This window comes from Haliotis asinina, chromosome 2, assembly GCF_037392515.1.
Source record: "Haliotis asinina isolate JCU_RB_2024 chromosome 2, JCU_Hal_asi_v2, whole genome shotgun sequence".
Lineage (NCBI taxonomy): Eukaryota > Metazoa > Mollusca > Gastropoda > Lepetellida > Haliotidae > Haliotis > Haliotis asinina.
In genome coordinates, this window is record NC_090281.1 from 75,357,432 (window position 1) to 75,375,700 (window position 18,269).

The following is an 18,269-nucleotide window of genomic DNA, read 5'->3' on the forward strand; positions in this document are numbered from 1 at the left end:
GTGTCATGTGGCCAAGTGACAAGTATTTAGCTCAGTCATGTGGCCTAGTGACAAGTATGTAGCTGTCACGTGGCCTAGTGACAAGTATGTTGCTGTGTCATATGGCCTAATGAAACGTATGTAGCTGTGTCATATGTCTTAGTGACAAGTATTTAGCTCTGTCATCTGATGTAGTGACAAGTATGTAACTATGTCATGTGGCCAAGTGACATGTTTGTAACTGTGTCAAGGCCTAGAGACAAGTATGTAACTGTCTCATGTGATGTAGTGACAAGTATGTAACTATGTCATGTGGCCTAGTCACAAGTATGAAGCTGTGTCTTGTGGCCTAGTGACAAGTATGTAGCTGTGTCAGGTGCCATAGTGACAAGAATGTCACTATGTCATGTGACCTAGTTAAAAGTATGTAGCTGTGTCATGTGGCCTAGTGACAAATGTGTAGCTGTGTCATGTGGCTTAGTGACAAGTATGTAGCTCTGTCATGTGGCCTAGTGCAAAGCATGTAACTGTGCCGGGGCCTAGTGACTAATATCTAGCTGTGATGTGTGGCCTAGTGGAAAGTATGTTGCTGTATCATGTGGCCTAATGACAAGTATGTTGCTGTGTCATGTGGCCAAGTGACAAGTATTTAGCTCAGTCATGTGGCCTAGTGACAAGTATGTAGCTGTCACGTGGCCTAGTGACAAGTATGTTGCTGTGTCATATGGCCTAATGACAAGTATGTTGCTGTGTCATGTGGCCAAGTGACAAGTATTTAGCTCAGTCATGTGGCCTAGTGACAAGTATGTAGCTGTCACGTGGCCTAGTGACAAGTATGTTGCTGTGTCATATGGCCTAATGAAACGTATGTAGCTGTGTCATATGTCTTAGTGACAAGTATTTAGCTCTGTCATCTGATGTAGTGACAAGTATGTAACTATGTCATGTGGCCAAGTGACATGTTTGTAACTGTGTCAAGGCCTAGAGACAAGTATGTAACTGTCTCATGTGATGTAGTGACAAGTATGTAACTATGTCATGTGGCCTAGTCACAAGTATGAAGCTGTGTCTTGTGGCCTAGTGACAAGTATGTAGCTGTGTCAGGTGCCATAGTGACAAGAATGTCACTATGTCATGTGACCTAGTTAAAAGTATGTAGCTGTGTCATGTGGCCTAGTGACAAATGTGTAGCTGTGTCATGTGGCTTAGTGACAAGTATGTAGCTCTGTCATGTGGCCTAGTGCAAAGCATGTAACTGTGCCGGGGCCTAGTGACTAATATCTAGCTGTGATGTGTGGCCTAGTGGAAAGTATGTAGCTGTGTCATGTGGCCTAGTGACAAGCATGTAGTTGTGTCATGTGTCCTAGTGACAAGTATGTAGCTGTGTCATGTGCTCTAGTGACAAGTATGTAGCTGTGTCATGTGGCCCTGTGACAACTATGTATCTGTCATGTGACCTAGTGTGATATGTATGTAAATGTGACATGTGGCCTAGTGAAAAGTATGTATCTGTGTCATGTGGCCTAGTGACAAGTATGTAACTGTGTCATATGGCCTAGTGTGGCAAGTATGTAACTGTGTCATATGGCCTAGTGTGGCATGTATGTAACTGTGTCATATGGCCTAGTGACATGCATTTAGCTGTGTCATGTGCTCTAGTGACAAATATGTAGCTGTGTCATGTGGCCCTGTGACAACTATGTATCTGTCATGTGACCTAGTGTAATATGTATGTAACTGTGACATGTGGCCTAGTGAAAAGTATTTAGCTGTGTCATGTGGCCTAGTGACAAGCATGTAGCTGTGTCATGTGTCCTAGTGACAAGTATGTAACTGTGTCATGTGCTCTAGTGACAAATATGTAGCTGTGTCATGTGGCCCTGTGACAACTATGTATCTGTCATGTGACCCAGTGTGATATGTATGTAACTGTGACATGTGGCCTAGTGAAAAGTATGTAACTGTGTCATGTGGCCTAGTGAAAAGTATGTAACTGTGTCATATGGCCTAGTGTGGCAAGTATGTAACTGTGTCATATGCCTTAGTGTGGCATGTATGTAACTGTGTCATGTGGCCTAGTGACATGTATTTAGCTGTGTCATGTGCTCTAGTGACAAATATTTAGCTGTGTCATGCGGCCCTGTGACAACTATGTATCTGTACTGTGACCTAGTGTGATGTGTATGTAACTGTGACATGTGGCCTAGTGAAAAGTATGTAACTGTGTCATGTGGCCCAGTGACAAGTATGTAACTGTGTCATATGGCCTAGTGTGGCATGTTTGTAACTGTGTCATATGACCTAGTGACATGTATTTAGCTGTGTCATGTGCTCTAGTGACAAATATGTAGCTGTGTCATGTGGCCCTGTGACAACTATGTATCTGTCATGTGACCTAGTGAAAAGTATTTAGCTGTGTCATGTAGCCTAGTGACAAGTATGTAACTGTGTCATATGGCCTAGTGTGACAAGTATGTAACTGTGTCATATGGCCTAGTGTGGCATGTATGTAACTGTGTCATATGGCCTAGTGACATGCATTTATCTGTGTCATGTGCTCTAGTGACAAATATGTAGCTGTGTCATGTGGCCCTGTGACAACTATGTATCTGTACTGTGACCTAGTGTGATATGTATGTAACTGTGACATGTGGCCTAGTGAAAAGTATGTATCTGTGTCATGTGGCCTAGTGACAAGTATGTAACTGTGTCATATGGCCTAGTGTGGCATGTTTGTAACTGTGTCATATGACCTAGTGACATGTATTTAGCTGTGCCATGTGGCCTAGTGACAAGTATGTTGCTGTGTCATAGGGTCTAAATCACTTCAGAAAGGTTCAGTTTAACAGGTACTCTTACATTGCCATGTTACATGGTACCTGAGATGCTTTGGGTCACTTTGCCATCATTTGTCACAGACTCACCTTTTCCTTCATTACAGATCCAAATGGCCCAGGGGAGTGAGAGCTAATGGCCACATTATGCTGAATTCTGAGAAGGTAAACAGGTTTGGTTTGGGGGACATGGGGATATTTGGGCCAGTCAGTGATGATTCCTGGCATTTCCTTGCAGAACTGCTTCCCTCAGGGGCACCAGGAACTTGTGAGTGAATAAGTGACTTATACACCAGTTTTAGCAATATTCCAGCAATATCAGTGGATGCCAGAAATGGGCTTCACAGATTGTACCCATGTGGGGAATCGAACCCGTGTCTTCAGCCCACTTGCCGTGACCTTGCTGGCATACCTCTAAGAGCTGTGTAAAGCTCTAAGCATCCAATGCATCTCATTTATGCACTCTAAAATGCTCATAAATGTCCTGACAGAACAGAGTACTATTTTATTCTTGTGGATATTTTGTACATCCTGTAGTGCAAGGCAAAAGTTCAGATCATTCTCCATGTGTTCAGATGAAGGTTCAGAGAACACAGTTTCACCTCAACCAATGTCTTTACAGATGTCCAAGTCAACAGGGAACTTCATGAGTCTGGACGATGCACTGGCCAAGTTCTCAGCTGATGGTAGGTTGTGAGATGTTGTGTCACTATGGTTGATTGGAATGTTCACTCTTTACACTGAGGGCTGACAAACAGCTGGTGGAACAACACCGGCACGCACTTCAGGTGCATCTCAGCAACGCCCCCTAAGAGTCAGGAAATGACCAGCTCTGTGCCACCAGCCGGTTGTCACCTCTTGGTGTGAATTGTGAAAACAGAACAATGTTACATGATAGTTTCTTGAACAACTTTCCCTGTGATTGATCATAAAATGTCAGATTTCAGATCCTGCATGGTACAGTAGGTTCAGGACCATGTGTCTTATGTATGTTTTATGCACTTATACCTGAGTTATTTAATCATTCATTGTTCTCATTTGATCCCAAGTTGACTGTAGGTTTGCTATAGATCTTAATGGGCTTTTACACTATTTCAGATTGGTCCTTTCTAATGTTACTTCAATGTCTGGTGCAGACTTCATGTTTAATTCAACATGGGACATTTTATTGTTTTTTTGTTACATTTTATTAAGACCGTTATAGTAAATAAAAATTCGTGCCTTATATATGAACCTGTTCTGTCCAGGCACAAGACTGTCTTTAGCAGATGCCGGAGATAACGTGGAAGATGCCAACTTTGTGGAGAAAATGGCAGATGCTGGGGTCCTGCGTCTCTACACTCTTTTGGAATGGGTGAAGGAAATTCTGGCCAATCAGGACACCCTGAGGAAAGGCCCATCCAGTGCCTACACATTCAATGATAAAGTCTTCATTAGGTATTTGAAGAGATTTTTCGTACTGGCTCAAGCACATTTTTTAAAATCTTTCCATGTCAACTCTCCAATAAATTGCATATGACGTAAAAGATAATACATATGACATCATTTGGATTTTGTAAGGGTAAAATAGACATATAGGTACAAAAAATATAGTTAAAGTTTCTGTAGAGGGTAAACAAGATTGAAGGACTAGGGTTTAATAGTTCTGATTGTAGTGAGTGCTGTCAGGGAATTGATATAAAAGCACTTCAATGCTCAGTGTGCAGTAAGGTAGATAAATGTTTCCACTTCCTTATAAAGGGATCTATGCTATAGTTTTCCTTGCTGTATATTTTTCAGTTGTACATTTTCAGTTGTTCAGTTTCATTTTGATAATTTCAGAAATTTCAGAAAAGAAAGTGCATGTTGTTTAATGCTTGAAACATGAATGAATCTTTTGGCTAGTAATGTAGGTACAGACACGTTAGTTGGGTGTATGTCTTTGTAATGCTTATATGATGTTGTATTTTTTATCAGAGATATATTCCTGTTAAAATTCATGTACATCCGAGAAACTTCTGATGATTTGTTGACAAGACACTTTTATGTTAGATCTTTGTCTTAAACCAGCTTTTCAAAAGTTTTTCATGATGAATTATTCAATATTTGAGTATTTGGGTAATTCATACCAATAGGGTGAGAATAAACCAAGTAAAATGACATTTATGTGTACTAATGAATCAAGTAAGTTATGTGGACTCAATGTTGACCTCATTTAAATTGAATGTGTAAGAACTGATATGTTACTATCAAGTTTTACTAGAAATTCTGACTCAGTTTCTTGAGGACAGATTAATGCATCGAAATTTGATTACTGGTTTTTAATGCCACATGTTTCCTTCTTCAGTGAAATAAACAAGTCCATAGCTGAGACGAAAACAAACTATGACAATTACCTCTTCAAAGATGCTCTCAGGACAGGCTTCTTTGAGTTCCAGGTAGACTTACATTCTTACATCTTTACATTGCTCTTTCTTTCACAGCTTTTGTGTTTAGGTGTAGCTTTAATGAAAACGTAACAATCTTATGAAAGTCTAACTACTGAGCTGTTTTTGTTTGTCTGAGCCCCGCTTATCTCCCTTGAACTACATGCTGATCCATGCAGGGTGTACCTGTTACAAAATGTGGCTGATGTTTGTATAGAACATCAATGTTTGTACATATGTACAAGAGGCATATTCGTATAAGGAAATACTATCAAATTCAACCCACATGTCCCTGTTACAAATTGTTGTTAATGCTGCACTTAGCAATATTCCGGCTGTATGACAGCAAGTTGAAACAACTGAGTCTGGAATGGTAGTTTGGGGAATCGGAGACTAAATCCAATATTGATTTTCGGAGGACTTGTGGTGAACGATTGATTACTGATTATAATCAAAATGTATACATTTTTAATTTATTCACCAATTTTGAGGGGTTTCCCAAGTGTATTTTCTTATTGATGTTTATGTAAGTATTCTGTTCATTTATGAAACAAATGTTTACCAGCATATCTCATTATGTTCACAAAAGATGTAAGATTTCTTCATAGACAGTAATATTTACCGTAGTGATGAATATGAAAACTATGGATACAGTGCAACTAGCTTTATGCTGTTAAGTGCATGTTTGTTTGTAAATATTCATCAAATTTATGGGTTATTTTTCGTCATTCAAAAGTGATCACATTCTTGTCGATTTTATAATTTCAATACAAAACAAGTCCAGTTCAGAGAAATTCCAGTTCACTTAGGAATATTTTGTCTGTGATGTGTGATTTCAGGCCATCCGAGATAAGTATCGGGAGGTGGAAATGGAGGGGATGCACCGTGACCTTGTGCTGCGCTTCATCGAGGTGCAGGTCCTCATGCTGGCTCCACTGTGTCCTCACATAAGTGAACACATCTGGGGACTGCTGGGCAAGGTCAGTACTCCAACTGGACGGTTAGGGATTTGATCCAGTTGGGACCCGTGAAGATCTGCTGTAGAACAGGTTGTCACCAACCCATGCTTGCCCCAAAAGGCAACTATGCTTGTTGCAAGTGGAGACAGGATTGGGTGGTCAGAGTTGGTGACTTGGTTACCAATTGCACAGATTGATGTTCATGCTGTTGATCACTGGATTGTCTGGTTCAGATTATTTAAGGATTATTTTCAGTATCATACTCAGTGGATACTTACTACTTATTTAGGTGAATACACTGTTCGTAACAAAATCTCAGACTTCTGCCTTGTGTCCTTGATTGGGAGTCTGGATTGGAATTGTATATTAGAGAGGGCAGTGGGGTAGCTTAGTGGTTAAGGTGTTTGCTTGTTACACTGAAGACCCAGGTGCGATTACTCATGGGGTACATGTAATGTGTGGAGGACATTTCTGATGTCCCCTGCTGTGGTGTAAAACTAAAGTCACTCATTATAACGCTTTGGCTCCTGGATCCTGATCCAAAAAGCATAATACATCTGTCGGCCTATGGTAAACAAAAGAGTTATGACAGGTTGTAAAGACAGGAACATTTTGTGGATTAGGACCAAGGAGCCTAAACTCTGAAGTAGTGGATCAGATGGTTCATTGTGTCTGAAGGTCATTGTGTGTTGTGTATCTTTAACTAACTCTCTTGTCTCCCAGCCGGACAGCATCATGAAAGCGTTGTGGCCAGTTGGGGGAGAAGTTGACATGAAGTTGGTCCAGGCATCTGAGTATATCACTGATGCTGCCCATGAATTCCGCATCCGTCTCAAGGCATACACAGCACCAGGCAAAGGGAAGGTAAGGATTTCAAAGGCAGCAGATGAGCTGTCTGTTCATTGTGAAGGTTTCGGCTAGAATTGGTCTTAAACAACTCGTAGGAAGCAACAAACAGGATCAATTCGTTATGGTCTTTTTCTTTGTTGATGTATGCCTACATATCCCACTTGTATAGATGGATGCTCATTGTGTCTATAACTGGATTGTCGGATCAAGACCACCTTCATGGAAATTGATAATTGTCATGTTTAACAACAAGCAAATACGTAGTAGTGTTTATGTGTGTCTATGTCAGTTGAGATATTTCATCAGCTAACGATCATTTCCAGAAAGGTCCTCCTGCTCCCAGTCAGGCCACAGTGTGGGTGGCAAAGACGTTCCCACCATGGCAGAGTGCCGTTCTCACCAAGCTGAAGGAACTGCACAAAGTGAGAATACAACTTCCAGATCCCTCATTATAAACTGATACAACAGAGACTGTTTTACACAGGAATAAAGCTGATGCGTCAGGATGCACATTCCCCATTCTTTTTGAAAAGTGATCTTCCTTTGGTTACTTGCATGCATGAGAATTCCTAGTTTTAATTTCTTTGACAGGTATGAGGTTCAGGTTCCTCTTGTGTGAAAAAGATCCAACAACCTTATTGAACTTGGTAATGTGACCCTAAGACAGCGTTAGACAAGGGAGATAACTGTAATTATTTCCTTGCATGATAGACCAGGGAGATAAGTCAGTAACTATTTCCTTGGATGATTATTATCCTCCACAACGCAACTTGACACATAGATTGGTCTAGTGGTGTGGTGTACTGGTGCCTTTTGATAGTTTTGGAATTTGATATTTTTCTGAATAAAATATTTTTGTTGTTTCCATGGCAACATTTTGACTTCAACTGAAATTGGAGGTAATGTGGGGGATACTGATGACTGTGTCTTCTTGTTTGTATTGGTTGTTGTGTACTCACACAATGATTTATCTTCTTCTAGCCAGAGACAGGTCTTCCTGAAAACAAGCTGATAGCCACTGAACTGAAGGACAGGCCTGAACTGAAGAAATACATGAAGAAACTGATGCCTTTTGTGCAACTAGTGAAGGTAAGCTAGTGTGGAATTTATTAGCAGCCACCTACTGTTGGAACCCGTGATGATCCAGGTTAGAATTGGTCTTCAGTAACCCATGCTTGTTGTAAGAGGTGACTAGCACGGTTGGTGGGTCAGACTCACCGACTTGTTTCACATATGTCATTGTATGCCATGTAGATTGAAGCTCATGTTGTTCATCACTGGACGTAGTTGGCCATATAGTGAAAAAAAACTATTTAAACTTAATGGAAATGTTTATTAAATGAAGAGACACAGAGTGATGGCCTCACTTAATGTTTCCCTTTCTTCAGAGGGCGGTGGAGCTCGTAATGTTGAAGATCTGGATTTGATTTCCCTCATGGCTACAGTGTGGGAAGCCATTTTCTGATGTTCCTATGCTATGATTTTGCTGGAATATTGCTAAAAGCGGCGTAAAGCTATGCTCACAGACACACTATGATGCAGTTTCTTGAGATTATGATTTCTGAATCTGTTCAATAGGAAAATTTTGCCAAACAAGGAATGAAAGCTCTGGCTCTGACAATGGACTACGATGAAACTGAAATACTGAAGACAAACCTGAAGTATTTGACATATACTCTTGAGGTGAGTGACTGGCTGAACAGTATCACACAACCAAGTTGTAGGCAGCAATTTAATTGGTGTACATGTACTTTTTGACCAAATGAAGAGATAACATCAACCCATGTTTTTAATGCTCATACAGTTGCCAATGAACACACCATATTTGGCTTTAGTAGCCTGATACATTCTGTAGCTAGCTGCATGTCAACAAGAATTGTTGGAGGATGGGAGGTGTCATACCAATGTCTGGGTAACGTCTTTACTGCTGCAGAGAGATGCTGAAAGACAGGGACTTTTCTAGCATTTGGCCTGGGACTAGATATCAACCTCTGAAATATTTCATTATTTTATTAAGAAGATACTTCTAAAATAGTTGGAAGGAAAGTTGTTCCTGTATTTGTAAATGATGTTGAGTGTATGGACTTGATTAACACAAGGTTGTAACATCTGTAGCCATTGCTGGCATCCATGGCGAATGCTTGGAGTATATATTTCCTCCATCATGAAACCAAATTTACTGGCCACAGAAACTAAGGGAGCAATCTTGGACTTTATCCACCAGTCTGTTACCTGAGTCAAGTAAACTTTCTAAAGTTTAGTAGGATTGCATATTACTTGTTTCTGAACATTTTTCACAACAGTTCTTGACGCAATAGTGACACTTTTACTTATGAAGGGAAAATAAGTAACCATATATTTTAGTCATGAAATAAAACTAAGTTTATTCAGTGAATCAATATAAAGTTTTAGATTGTTGTGTAGACCGATATGATACTTCTTGGTGACAATACATCAATGAACTTTGAATAATGCTGAATTGCAATATCTATCAAGAAAAAAGACATACATTTGTTTGATGATTAAAATATATGCTCTTATTGTCTCTTCATAAGTTAATGTTTTCTTGGAAATTCTTGCGTAAATACTGTATCAGACATAGTGCTCATCAACATTCACAAAGTCTGTATATAAACTTAATTGTCTTGTTTCCATTGTACAGCACTGGCGGAATTGGATGTAATGCTTTACAATTGGTTTTGTTTTGATACAGTGTTATATGCTTGGTGTTAGAATTAAAGATTTTAGTATCCTGATACATATTGTATCAGCACTCTTGTATCAAAATTCATATCATATCGCAGCTTAAGTGCATAATACTTTTCCAACATATCTTGAAGACTAAAATTCCTGATAGTGTGGAAAGGATTTGATTTCTACCTTTGGCACTTTGTAGTTGAGTTGGGTTTTACATCACATCGGCATTATTCAAGCCATATTGTGACTCGCTTTGTAAATAATCGAGTCTGGACCAGACAATTCAGTGATGGCTGTTCATTGGATCAGTCATTGGATTGTCTGGTCCAGACACAATTACCCATGTTGCCATCATTTAGCTGGAATGTTTCTAAATGTTGGGTTAAACAAGAAGTATATGGTTACACTAGATAATATCAACATCATTGGGCTAGTTACTGATATATAAGTGTTATTATCGGTGTAATAATCATCAGATTGTTTGGACACTTTGTGCATGCATTGTGCATGGAGTAATGCGCATGATAAATGGACTGTTGTTATCATTATTATATCAGTCACAGAGATTGATAATCATTAAATAAATTTTGATTGATTATTACATATTAGAGAAGATTTTTAAAGACACAATGCCATGCTGTTTGACTGTAACTGGGTCTATAACGTATATATTATATGATGCAATAAAATATTTACTATCCCTTATGACTTGCCTGAGACTGATAAGTACTCTAAAAAAAATATAAAAAAATAAAGATAAATGCTATTATCATAGATAATGTTTTATTTGATGACTCTGATACTGACTAGTTGTATGCATGTAAGTATGACTATATACTGTAGAAGACCTAAGTACAGATAATGTTGTCTTCTAGATAATGATAGTTCAGATGTAGCTAAAGACACCAGTCTGATATGGTTAGATTTATGTTTCCACAAATGCGTTAAAACAATTAGCTAAGTGTTATCTTATAGCAACATGTAGACTGTTCTCAACTTTCAGTTAGAGTTTTTTTTGTTTTTTCAGGAAATAAACCTGATTCTCTTATGTACAAGTACAATGTACATGTATATTTACAAATGAGTGACTGTTGTCTGATTGTCCCTATTTACTAGTATATGTATATGTTGGTTGTGACAATAATGTTTCAGGTAATTTATCATCAAAATTGTTGTTTTTTTAACACCCCGTTAAAGATACTGCAGTGTAATATATTTGCGGCAATATTACACTTGTATAATACCGCATGACATATGATGTCAAAATTTTTCAAAGTTGTGACGTCACATGGCTATTGTCACAAGGTCACTAGACCTTGCTTGGCTCGCAGAAAGCTGAGAGTCCTCACACTGTAGGCAATTTTGTGACAGTTTCTCTCAATTTATGTTGGTGAGTCCATGTACAGAATACATGTACTAAAGTCGCTTCTGTGAAATACCATTTTTATTAAACTTGTTAAAGATATAGTATACCGAATCATTAACTCATTTTATAAAAATAGTATTACATGGAAGGTCATTTAGTATCCTCTATAAATGAGATGGGGAAGGCATGATGTGGCACTTAGTAAATTTACAATTTGTGGCATTTAATCTGTAACTTTTCACAAGTTGTGATACAGTGTAAATCTCATCAATACTGAACAGCAAAAGAAATGCAAGTTTTGAAAAACTTTAAATCCCATAAAAAAAAGTGTGCATGTTTATGTCTTCTATTTATGAACTTGATAAAAAAAAGAGTTGCCTTTCTTTTGTTGTTCGGTGTAGTTTACTCACTCATTCCTACTCCAAGTTGTTAAAAAAATGAGCTAGACACAGCTTGGGACTAAAATAAGTAATCATTTGTGGCGTTTAGTTTGCAATTCCTCATAGCTCAGGCTTATAAATATTTTGACGTGGTATAAATCATATCTGATTCATTTGATAATTCCTGCTGTCTCTCCAGCTGGAGAAGATCGACATCAAGTTCTCTGAGGATGCGGATGAAAAGGTTCAACAAGACTGCTGCCCGGGAAAGCCTTTCATCACCTACAGAACAGAGGTAAGTGTAACAGGAATCTGTGTTATGACAGTGGATGAAATAAGACAAAAGTCAGTCAGACATCAGGGCTGGTGACTTCAAAATGTTACCAACTTGAGATGAATTTAACCAGACCAGAAAGACATTGCGAATTAACTCAGACGTATGGTACATCTAAATTTCTTACCAGACGTCAGACTGGCTAGCTGTAAATTTAGATTGTCCATACGAAATCTAGCCCATCTTGGGCACTCGGCCAGACCTTATTTCACACTCTGATTATGACTTGTTCCTGTTTTGACAGCTTAGTGGGCATCCCAGGACCAAACAAGTGCATATGTTTTTTCATAGGGGACAGATAGAATGAGTTTTTGGTGGACAGGATTTGTGCCTTGACTCATATATATGTCATTGTACCTCAGTGGAATGGAACACGCCTCCTTGGTTTTGGTCGACAATGTAATACCGGATGGGGAGGGATTTCCTGACCCTGATGGTTTTACATTATCGACCAAAACCAAGGAGAAGTGTTTTCTCTAATATATATACCATCAGTGATGGATAATTACAATGTAGATGATCGTTTAATGAAGCTACATAGCAATTACTGAAGCGTGCGTAAAATCAATTTAATGACAGTAACTATAAGTAGATAATTTAACCCCACCACCTTCGTTGGCCCGGTGGCCATATGGTAAAGCGTCTGCCTATGAATCTGAGACTAGGGGTGCCAATCTCGCTTGGGAAAACATTTGTACTTTGAGCTTAATTGTGAACGTTAAGAAAAGTAAAACCTGGGAAGCTGTCTTACTAATGAAAAGTATAACCTGGGAAGAGGTCTTACTAACGAAAAGTAAAACCTGACCCTCCAAAACAAAAACCTCAAATGCGGTTATTCTGGGAAAACAAGAGATGACCTAACATATAGTGAGAAGAAGCTTACTTCAGGTTTATATTTTTGTGGTAGGATCGAGTCCAATTGTGTATTTGTTGGCCAGACTCCGTCATTTGACCTTGTGTACCGTCATACCTCAGTGGAGTGGGGTTTTGTTTAATCTGTATCACTAGTTTGCTGTAGTTGAGCTCAAATTGATGTTGGTTGATCAGATTCAGTGGTTTGACTCACTGTGTCATTGTACCTCAGTGGAGTGGGTTGTATCACTAGTGTGTTGCAGGATCAAACTCAACTGTGTATTTGATAGACAAGCCCAGTAATTTGACCATTGTGTGAAATTGCAGCTGAGTGGAGTGGAGATGTGGTCAGTTTGCATGACTGGTTTGTTGCAAGAGTGTACCAAAAAAGGGTATTGGATTGGCAGGCCCCGGTTTCTGTACCATTGTACCTCAGTGGAGTGAAATATTTCTCAGTGTTTATCACTGGTGTTTTGATGAAATGGCTGAAGTATTGCTGATTGTGGGTGTCATGTTTTTCAACTCAGTTAACGAGTAGCTACATTACTGTGATTGCTTTATTGTTAAGAGGGTAAGATTCTTTATGGATAACAACTTCTTTATTGCTTATGATGCATCATATGCAATAAAGAAGTTGTTATCCATAAAGAATCTTACCCTCTTATCACTTACCAGCTTCTAATAATGCCAATCAAACAAATGCTTTATTGTTATAACAGCTTTTCCTCATTTATTTCATTAATTTTCAGCCAAATGTCCCTTTAAAGTTGCTAAATACTGAGCCATATAGTGGACTGTTCGAGACCACCGTGCCAATTTTCCAGGGGGACACACCTCAGCAGATTCTCACTCGACTCAATAAGATGGAGAGGTCAAAGATCAAAGGTGGGTCAAGATCTCATAGATATCTTCAAGTAGTAACATTTGTGAACATTCAAAACGTTTTACTGGAGAATTAAGGGGCTGAAAGTTATCACAGGGGTAATAACCTTGAGAGAAACATGGGGTGTTGTGTTAAAATTTGTGATCAGCTGGGTGCACCAACTTTCAGCTATGTCTGGTTTAACATATATTCCCAACCCACTTGCACACATAACTGTGAACATCTTGGTTAGGATTGGTCATCAGTAATCTATACTTGTTGTGAAATGCAGATGAGCTGATCAGATCGTCAGACTAGTATTGCTTTAGAGTGCACTTGATGCCTATAGACATTCATGTAAGGTTGCACTTTTCAAAAATGTGTTGGTCAATCTTTGTCCTGTAGTAGTACCCACCACACCCTTGTGTGAGTGAATGGCTGTAAGACTGCTGTGGGGTAGCCTTGCTGTTAAGGTGTTTGATTGTCATGCAGAAGACCCGGGTTTGACTCCCCACATGGGTAAAGTGTGTGAAGCCTATTTGGGTTGTCCCTCACTGTGATATTGCTGGAATATTGCTAAAACAGAGTAAAACAACACTCCACAGTACTCCGCTGATAGGCAGCAAGATTCACTCCCTCCCACTCTCTGTTTCAGACCCGTCATCAGTCGTGATGCTGAGGTATGAGGACCCAGTGGTGGGGCCAAGACAGCTTCCTGACATGAACAATCTCAAGAAAGGACTTGTTGCCATTAGCAACTCCTCTGTGTTCAGCATCAGTGTGGAGAAGAATGAAGTGACAGTGGCAGAAGGAGGCAAGACTCATCCTCTAGGGCAACGTCTGGTGTATATGCTCAAGTCAAACTAACTTCATCCGATTTGGAGAGATTGCAGATCACAAGAGGAAATGTCTCAATGTCACATGTTTACATCATGCAACTATATATTTTTTAAAGAAGGGTGTCGTTGGTCTGAGCACAGAAGACATATGTGAGGGGACGACTGTTTCATGTTTTGGGATGGATTGTGGCAGTGTTTATAGAAGCAATGTTTTTTCGATTACTGTTTCAACAATTTTCATCTCAAAGTGGAGGCAGTTGGTAGCCTAATGGGTACAGTTGCTAATCACTGGTCCCGGTTCGATTCCTCACATGGGTGCAGTGTCCCATGTTACTGTGCTAATGTACTGCTGGAGGCAGATGAACTTTCTGTTCCTTGTATTTGTGCCTCCTATTGCACAATTTTGCCTGAATCAGTTCACATGGCACACAACATAAAGCTTATCATTTGACAAGTTTTCATGACATATGCAAAAAGTCATTCCTTAAATCCAGAATCTGCTTCAGAACATGGAAGCATTCAAACTCATCACACTCAGTGTTTGCACTACAAATATATGTCAGATCACCATCAGGACCATCAGTCTACAGTCCTTCCTTGAAACAAAACATTAAAATATCGAATGAACAATTTCAGTACCTAATAGCAGTTTGATGTTTCAGTATGTACATGACATTCAATTTTTGAGTAATTCAATAAGATCTCCCTTGAGTAAACTTCAGATAGTCATTGAACCCCCACACATTGTTTATGGACACAGTCCATCAGTCTGAGGAGCCTCTCCATCCAATACCCAACTGAGTTTATGAGTCACTAATTCATCCCCGTTGTTTTTCGAAATGATCTCTTCCAGCGTTTAGCGCCATGCTCCTTGTTTTTCTGCACTACACCTCAACGTGTTTGTATTTTTCGGTGTTTGACCTATCCAGTGTATCTCCATATATTGTTGGGATCTGTACACTGTTGTTATGTACAACACAACAAGGACGATGTTTTGACGGGTGATATGGTGACATTATCCCAACAAATCAGCTAAGTATCAAATGATTAGGTAAAAACATCTGTTGCATTGACTAGTATATTGATGCATACATTGCCTGCAGACAATTAGGACCTATAACAAAATTTGAAACTCTGGTATACTGGTGCCAGTCAGGAAGTTATTTCAAGCAATCAGGGATAGCAATTTTCAGGGATTTCTATTTCAAAATCACCCCCTCTGAATCTCCTATTTGAAGATGTGACATTAAGTTTTCCACTGAAAATAAATTTTCCTGTTGCCACCCCTGAACAGTTAATACAAACTCTATATAGCTGCTGAACTCCTTCAGTGCAAAATATCATCCTAGGTGGACAAGGTCCCAAAACAACAGTTCCTCAGTAAATTGAATAATTAGCCTTATCTTCTTCTCTGATTTGCCTTTTCAAATTTTCATCATGAGGAGATTGAGATTAAAGAGATTATTAAGGTAACTGTGGATATTATTACAAAATATTCTCAATGTATTGGTTGAAGTTCCAGATGCAGAGGGTGGTGGGGTAACCCACTGGGTAAAAAGTTTCATCGTCATGCTTGTTTGACTGCTCTCATGGGTTCTGCTGTGAAGCCCATCTCTGGCATCTGCCAGGGTGGTATTGCTGAAGTATTGCTGGAGTATTGCTGGAGTATTGCTGAAAATGGGTTGAACTAGGTCACTCACTCCAGATAATGATCAGTTTGAAGGTGCTTGCATTGTCTGTATGTAAAAATAATGTCAGGGTTTCTCCATTCAGAAGTGAGAGAATGAGTAAATATGGGGGATGTCTGGGGATCATACAAAATTCTTGTGGAAGCTAAGGTTGCAGGGATGTTGAATGTAATTTTGTTGGTGTGATGTCTGTGATTAAAACCAACTTTCTGAATCTGTGAATTTCTTTTCTTTTACATTAGAGACATCTTCGATATCTCCAAGGTATCCTTGGTATATGTTCCAATAAATTCTCCACTATTGTCTGGATGCATCTATGGATCAGCCCTACAGTTTTATTACCCTTTGCTGGCTCTGCATTCTGGCAGTAGAAAGTCAGCTAATCGGCCGTTACAACCGAGCTTGCCAGTGACAACAAAGACAGCGTTTGCAGCTGTGAAGGTTTCTGTACAGTGCGACTCAGAGTTTTGGGAAATCATACACACAAACAGGCAGGTCTTAAAATTTGTTAAAAATTTATATGGATGCAGTGCCAAGAACCTCTACAAGATTTATGTTGCCAAGTTTAATCGGTCAGATAATTTGAGAAGCAAATTTGAAGGTGAGGTGTGACGAGTATGCTTAACTTCCCCGCGTAGACACCTGATTGGATAAAAAGCCAACTAAGGGAGGTAATAAAATCATGATATGATATAGGATATTTATATAGCGTCAGACTGAGATGTAGATGCACCCAGGGTGTAGTGGAGATTTAGCGGAACGTACACTCTGGATATATCGAGAACGGATATTCGAAACTGATCATATGTATAGGAGGGTGATAGAACCTGTGTGCACCTGGTGACCTGCCTATATTAGTACCAGCATACACCTGGTGGCCTGCCTACATTAGTACCTATGTACTCCTGGTGACCTGCCTGCATTAATACCTGTGTACACCTGGTGACCTGCCTGCATTAGTACCTGTGTACACCTGGTAACCTGCCTGCATTAGTACCTGTTTATACTTGGTGACCTTCCTGCATTAGTACCTATGTACACCTGGTGACCTGCCTGCATTAGTACCTGTGTACACCTGGTAACCTGCCTGCATTAGTACCTGTTTATACTTGGTGACCTTCCTGCATTAGTACCTGTGTACACCTGGTGACCTTCCTGCATTAGTACCTGCATACACCTGGTGACCTGCCTGCATTAATACCTGTGTACACCTGGTGACCTGCCTGCATTAGTACCTGTGTACACCTGGTGACCTGCCTGCATTAGTACCTGTTTATACTTGGTGACCTTCCTGCATTAGCACCTATGTACACCTGGTGACCTGCCTGCATTAGTACCTGTGTATGCCAGGTGACCTGCCTGCATCAGTACCTGTCTATACCTGGTAACCTTCCTGCATTAGTACCTGTCTATACCTGGTGACCTTCCTGCATCAGTACCTGGGTACACCTGGTGACCTTCTTGCATTAGTCCCTGTCTAAACCTGGTGACCTTCCTGCATTAGTACCTGTCTATACCTGGTGACCTTACTGCATCAATACCTGTGTACACCTGGTGACCTGCCTGCATTAGTACCTGCATACACCTGGTGTCATTCCCGCAGAAGTACCTGTTAATACCTAATGACCAGCCTGCATTAGTAAATGCTACCTTGTCACCTGCCAATATTTGTTCCTGCGTACCTGGTGACCTACCCGAATGAACAACTGTGCCTACCTGGTAACCTACCTGTGCAGTGAAGCATTGGTATAACGTATGAAGAAAGTTATGATGACCCCAGTGCATCTAACCAGTTCAGGGAACAAATGTTCACTGCTACACAGCAGTTCATTCAGCCTTTTTGTCAAGCTAGAGCTAGCTGAAAAAGTCATTCAATTCTTCTTCATGAATAACTTGACTTATGGTTCTCAATCCTCAGTCCTGGCACGTTAGGGTAATTACAGATGATAAAGGGAAGAGTGTATGCGAAATGACAGGGTACTGGTCTTGTATAGGAGGAATGTTACTGTGTTCAAACTGATGCCTTGTCCTCATTATGGAAATCATGGCACAGCACAGAGACAAACGTTTGTTCATTGTTTTCAGGACATAAGCAGCGAAGTAGATACAATGGTATCACATCTTTACATTTATTAGACCTAAACTTAACATATGTCACATTTTATTGGTGAGAGTAAGCATATGGATTGCATTTATAAAAAACTCATTAAAATTATTGTCTTTCA

At 39.7% G+C, this 18,269-nt stretch overlaps 1 protein-coding gene across 2 annotated transcripts in view; it reads left to right on the forward strand.

The window, feature by feature from the left end:
• The window catches only part of LOC137274313 (leucine--tRNA ligase, cytoplasmic-like), a 43,257-nt gene extending 26,999 nt beyond the window's left edge, over positions 1-16,258 (forward strand). For both annotated transcript variants that reach the window (XM_067807451.1, XM_067807453.1), the window contains exons 20-31: positions 2,921-2,978; positions 3,436-3,499; positions 4,061-4,250; positions 5,140-5,230; positions 6,058-6,198; positions 6,901-7,041; positions 7,350-7,448; positions 8,008-8,115; positions 8,605-8,709; positions 11,669-11,764; positions 13,405-13,540; positions 14,173-16,258. In XM_067807451.1, coding sequence (XP_067663552.1) covers positions 2,921-2,978; positions 3,436-3,499; positions 4,061-4,250; positions 5,140-5,230; positions 6,058-6,198; positions 6,901-7,041; positions 7,350-7,448; positions 8,008-8,115; positions 8,605-8,709; positions 11,669-11,764; positions 13,405-13,540; positions 14,173-14,384 — 1,441 coding nt within the window. In that variant the 3' untranslated portion in view covers positions 14,385-16,258. The remainder of the gene's footprint in view (positions 1-2,920; positions 2,979-3,435; positions 3,500-4,060; positions 4,251-5,139; positions 5,231-6,057; positions 6,199-6,900; positions 7,042-7,349; positions 7,449-8,007; positions 8,116-8,604; positions 8,710-11,668; positions 11,765-13,404; positions 13,541-14,172) is intronic.
• Positions 16,259-18,269: the final 2,011 nt, after the last annotated feature.